The 3,184-nt window shown below is 47.4% G+C and overlaps 1 protein-coding gene across 1 annotated transcript; it reads right to left on the reverse strand.

Annotated features, from left to right (window-relative positions):
- Positions 1-992: 992 nt before the first annotated feature.
- LOC127335773 (uncharacterized) lies at positions 993-1,514 on the reverse strand. Its single transcript, XM_051362505.1, has one exon. The coding sequence runs from the start codon at positions 1,512-1,514 to the stop codon at positions 993-995; it is 522 nt and encodes a 173-aa protein (XP_051218465.1).
- Positions 1,515-3,184: the final 1,670 nt, after the last annotated feature.

The raw sequence follows: 3,184 nt of genomic DNA on the forward strand, positions 1-3,184 counted from the left end.
AGGACTGGGGAAGTCGACAGAACCTTCTTCAAGTTTTTGAAATCATCTTGTGCCTCTGCTGTCCACTCAAATTTTTCTGACTTTTTCATCAACTGGTAGAATGGCAAGGCCTTTTCTCCCAGTTTTGCAATAAATCCACTAAAAGCTGCTAATCATCCTGCCAATTGTTGCACCTGTTGCAGACTCTTTGGTGGTTCCATGTCAAGGACAGCTGTAATCTTTAAAGGATTAGCTTCTATTCCTCTGGCTGAAATAAAGTACCCGAGTACTTGGCCTCCTTGTACCCCGAAGAAGCATTTCTTCAGTTCAGCTTGATTTTGTATCTGTCGAGATTTTCGAAAGTTTCTCTCAAGTCATCGATGAGCGTGGCCGCATTTCTGGTTTTGACGACGATGTCATCGATATAAACCTCGATATTTTTGCCAATCTGCTCCCCGAGGCAGGCTTGCATGCACCGCTAATAGGTTGCACATGCATTTTTTTAATCCGAAAGTCGTGACGTTGTAGCAGTAAATGCCATGCGGTGTTATGAACGCAGTTAACTCCTGGTCTTCTTTTTTGAGCTTGATCTGATTATATCCTGAGTAAGCATCGAGAAATGAGAGGCGATCGCAGCCCGCTGTGGAGTCGACTATTTGATCGATGCGAGGCAACGGGAAGTGATCCTTTGGACAATGCTTGTTGAGGCTTGTGAAGTCGATACACATACGAAGTGCTGTCGTATCTAACTTTGGCACCATGGCTGGATTAGCTACCCACTCAGCTTCCTTGAGCTCTCGAATAAACCTAGCTTTCCGGAGCCGATTAACTTCTTCACCAATAGCTTTTCTTTTTGGTTCTGAGAAACGACGTAGCGTCTGCTGTACAAGTTTGGCTTTGGGATCAACATTGAGGGCGTTCTCAGTGAGTTCCCTGGGAATACCTAGCATGTCGGATGGTTCCCATGCAAATATTTCCCAGCGCTCACGGAGGAACCCGATGAGCGCGCTTTCCTATGCAGCTGTAAGATCTGCCGATGTATTGACTGTCTTCTTCGGGTCAGACGGGTGCACTTGATGCTTCTTTGCTTCCTTGGCAACGTCAAACTCATCGGACTTTGTGTTCCGATTGTCGGCAGGTGGCTGTGTATGATCGGTGACTACGTCAAGTGCATTAAGTTCTTCCCTGACTCCGAACTTGGAAGCGATCTTCTGGAAATCTCTATCGCAGTTATCATAATGAGAAAAACTTCCGTGAACAGTTATTTCTGTCTCGTTATTGCCTGGCATCTTCAGCTTCAAATATGCGTAATGAGGGACTTCCATGAACTTGGCAAACGCTGGCCTGCCAAGGATGGCATGGAACTGTGATTCCCAATCTACCACCTCAAACTCGAGTTTCTCCTTCCTGAAGTTGTCGGCTGTGCCGAAGACAACGTTCAATGAAATTTTACCAAGGGGATAAGCGGGTCGGGTTGGGATGATGTCGTGGAAGCCAGTGTCAGATTCTTTTAACATATCGACTGACAATCCCATTGCTTTCATTGTACTTCCAAATAGATGGTTTAAACCACTTCCTCCATCCATGAACACTTTGCTCATATTGTATCCTCCGATCCGCGCTTCAAGGACTAGGGCAGCGTGACCGGGCCTTGGGACGGCTATCGGATGATCCGCTCTGCTGAATAGGATGTTCTCATCCGACCAATTGATATAATCGGGTTCTGCCACCATAGCCACTTCTGCAAACTTTATCTCCTGTGAAAAATTCTTGGACTCCCTCTTTGAAAAGTTAGTCTTGTGAATCATGTTGACTTGCCCTCGAGATGCAGGATAAACTTCGGTAGGTATGTAGATATCTCCGTCTGGCACATACTATTGCTGCTGAGAATAATTGTAAGCCGCTGCTCTTCCTTCTGTCGAACGAGCCTTTGCTTCCGAATCAAACCTTAGCTCTTTGCATAGCTTCTGAATATCGAGGAATTGCCAACAATCTTTCAGTAGATGCGTAGCCTTCTCAATGTTGTCTTTTGGGTCAATGTAAGCATGCAAGTAACATGGAGCGACGAGCTATTCCGCGGCTGGTAGATAAGGTGCACGACTGCGACTCTTGCTTAATTGCATGCTATAACATCCTTGGCCACACTGGCGGAGGCGACTCACAGCTCGTCCTTCTGCTTCGCAACGAAGATCCCTTCGCCTCTTCCATTGCTCCTCTCTGCTACCGAAATTCCTTCGGCTGTTCCTGTTGTTGTTGCCAGATGAATACGGCAAATCCACTGAGGCTATCAGTGGGACGATGATTTCTGGTGCCGAAGTCCTTAAGTTTGATGCACCTGAATTTGGAAGTCGAAGGAACCCTCCGGAATCGAAGATGAAGTGGACACCGCCAAAGGTCGCGTCCATACTGCTACGCAACCCCAAAGGAATTGGATGCAGTGCTTCAGTGCGTGGAGTGAACTCGAGGGATCCGCAACGAACCGAATTCTTCGGGCTTGAAGGTGCTGGAGAAGCCAGCACGAAAGTTGCTGATGTGACCGGAGCTGTCGATGACGTTCCTTGTACCGACATGTTCCCCACAGACGGCGCCAATTGACGAGGGTGCTCCTCGACAATGCCCACCTTTTAGGGCTTAGGGTTGACGGAATCCTGCAGGCTGACACGGAATATCGGATACCAAACAGACAGGGAGAGAGATTTACCCAGGTTCGGGGCCCTTGATTAGGTAAAACCCTTACTTCCTGCTTGTCTGATCTTGATTATCGAATATATCGGGTTACAATGGGGTAGCCGAAGGCTATGACTAAGATCTCGTCGAGAGGCTAAGATTTCTAATGACTTAGCTCTAGACTTGCGATTAATCTAGCTATTGTGATTGTGTGTCCCTCGGCATACCCTCTCCTGGCCCTTATATTGCAGGCCAGGTCTCGAGAGTTCTGTCCGGGTTTGACTAGGTTACAAAGAGTTCTATGTTTAAACCTTCCTTGTCTATCGTCTTCTTGCCTTGTTCATCAAGAATCCTTCTTTGGAACCGACGTATCGGTCCACCTTGGTCAGTAGATGATCTTCATGGGCCCCTGGTCATAGGAGGTAACATAATATTGTTTACCCGAAGGGTAATGCCCACATCAGTGTTCCTTCAACCATGTAGACACCTCCGTAAAGAGGTCGCGATCCTCTGTGCGCTGAAGCGACGACCATTAACG

Source organism: Lolium perenne, chromosome 1 (genome assembly GCF_019359855.2).
Source record: "Lolium perenne isolate Kyuss_39 chromosome 1, Kyuss_2.0, whole genome shotgun sequence".
NCBI lineage: Eukaryota > Viridiplantae > Streptophyta > Magnoliopsida > Poales > Poaceae > Lolium > Lolium perenne.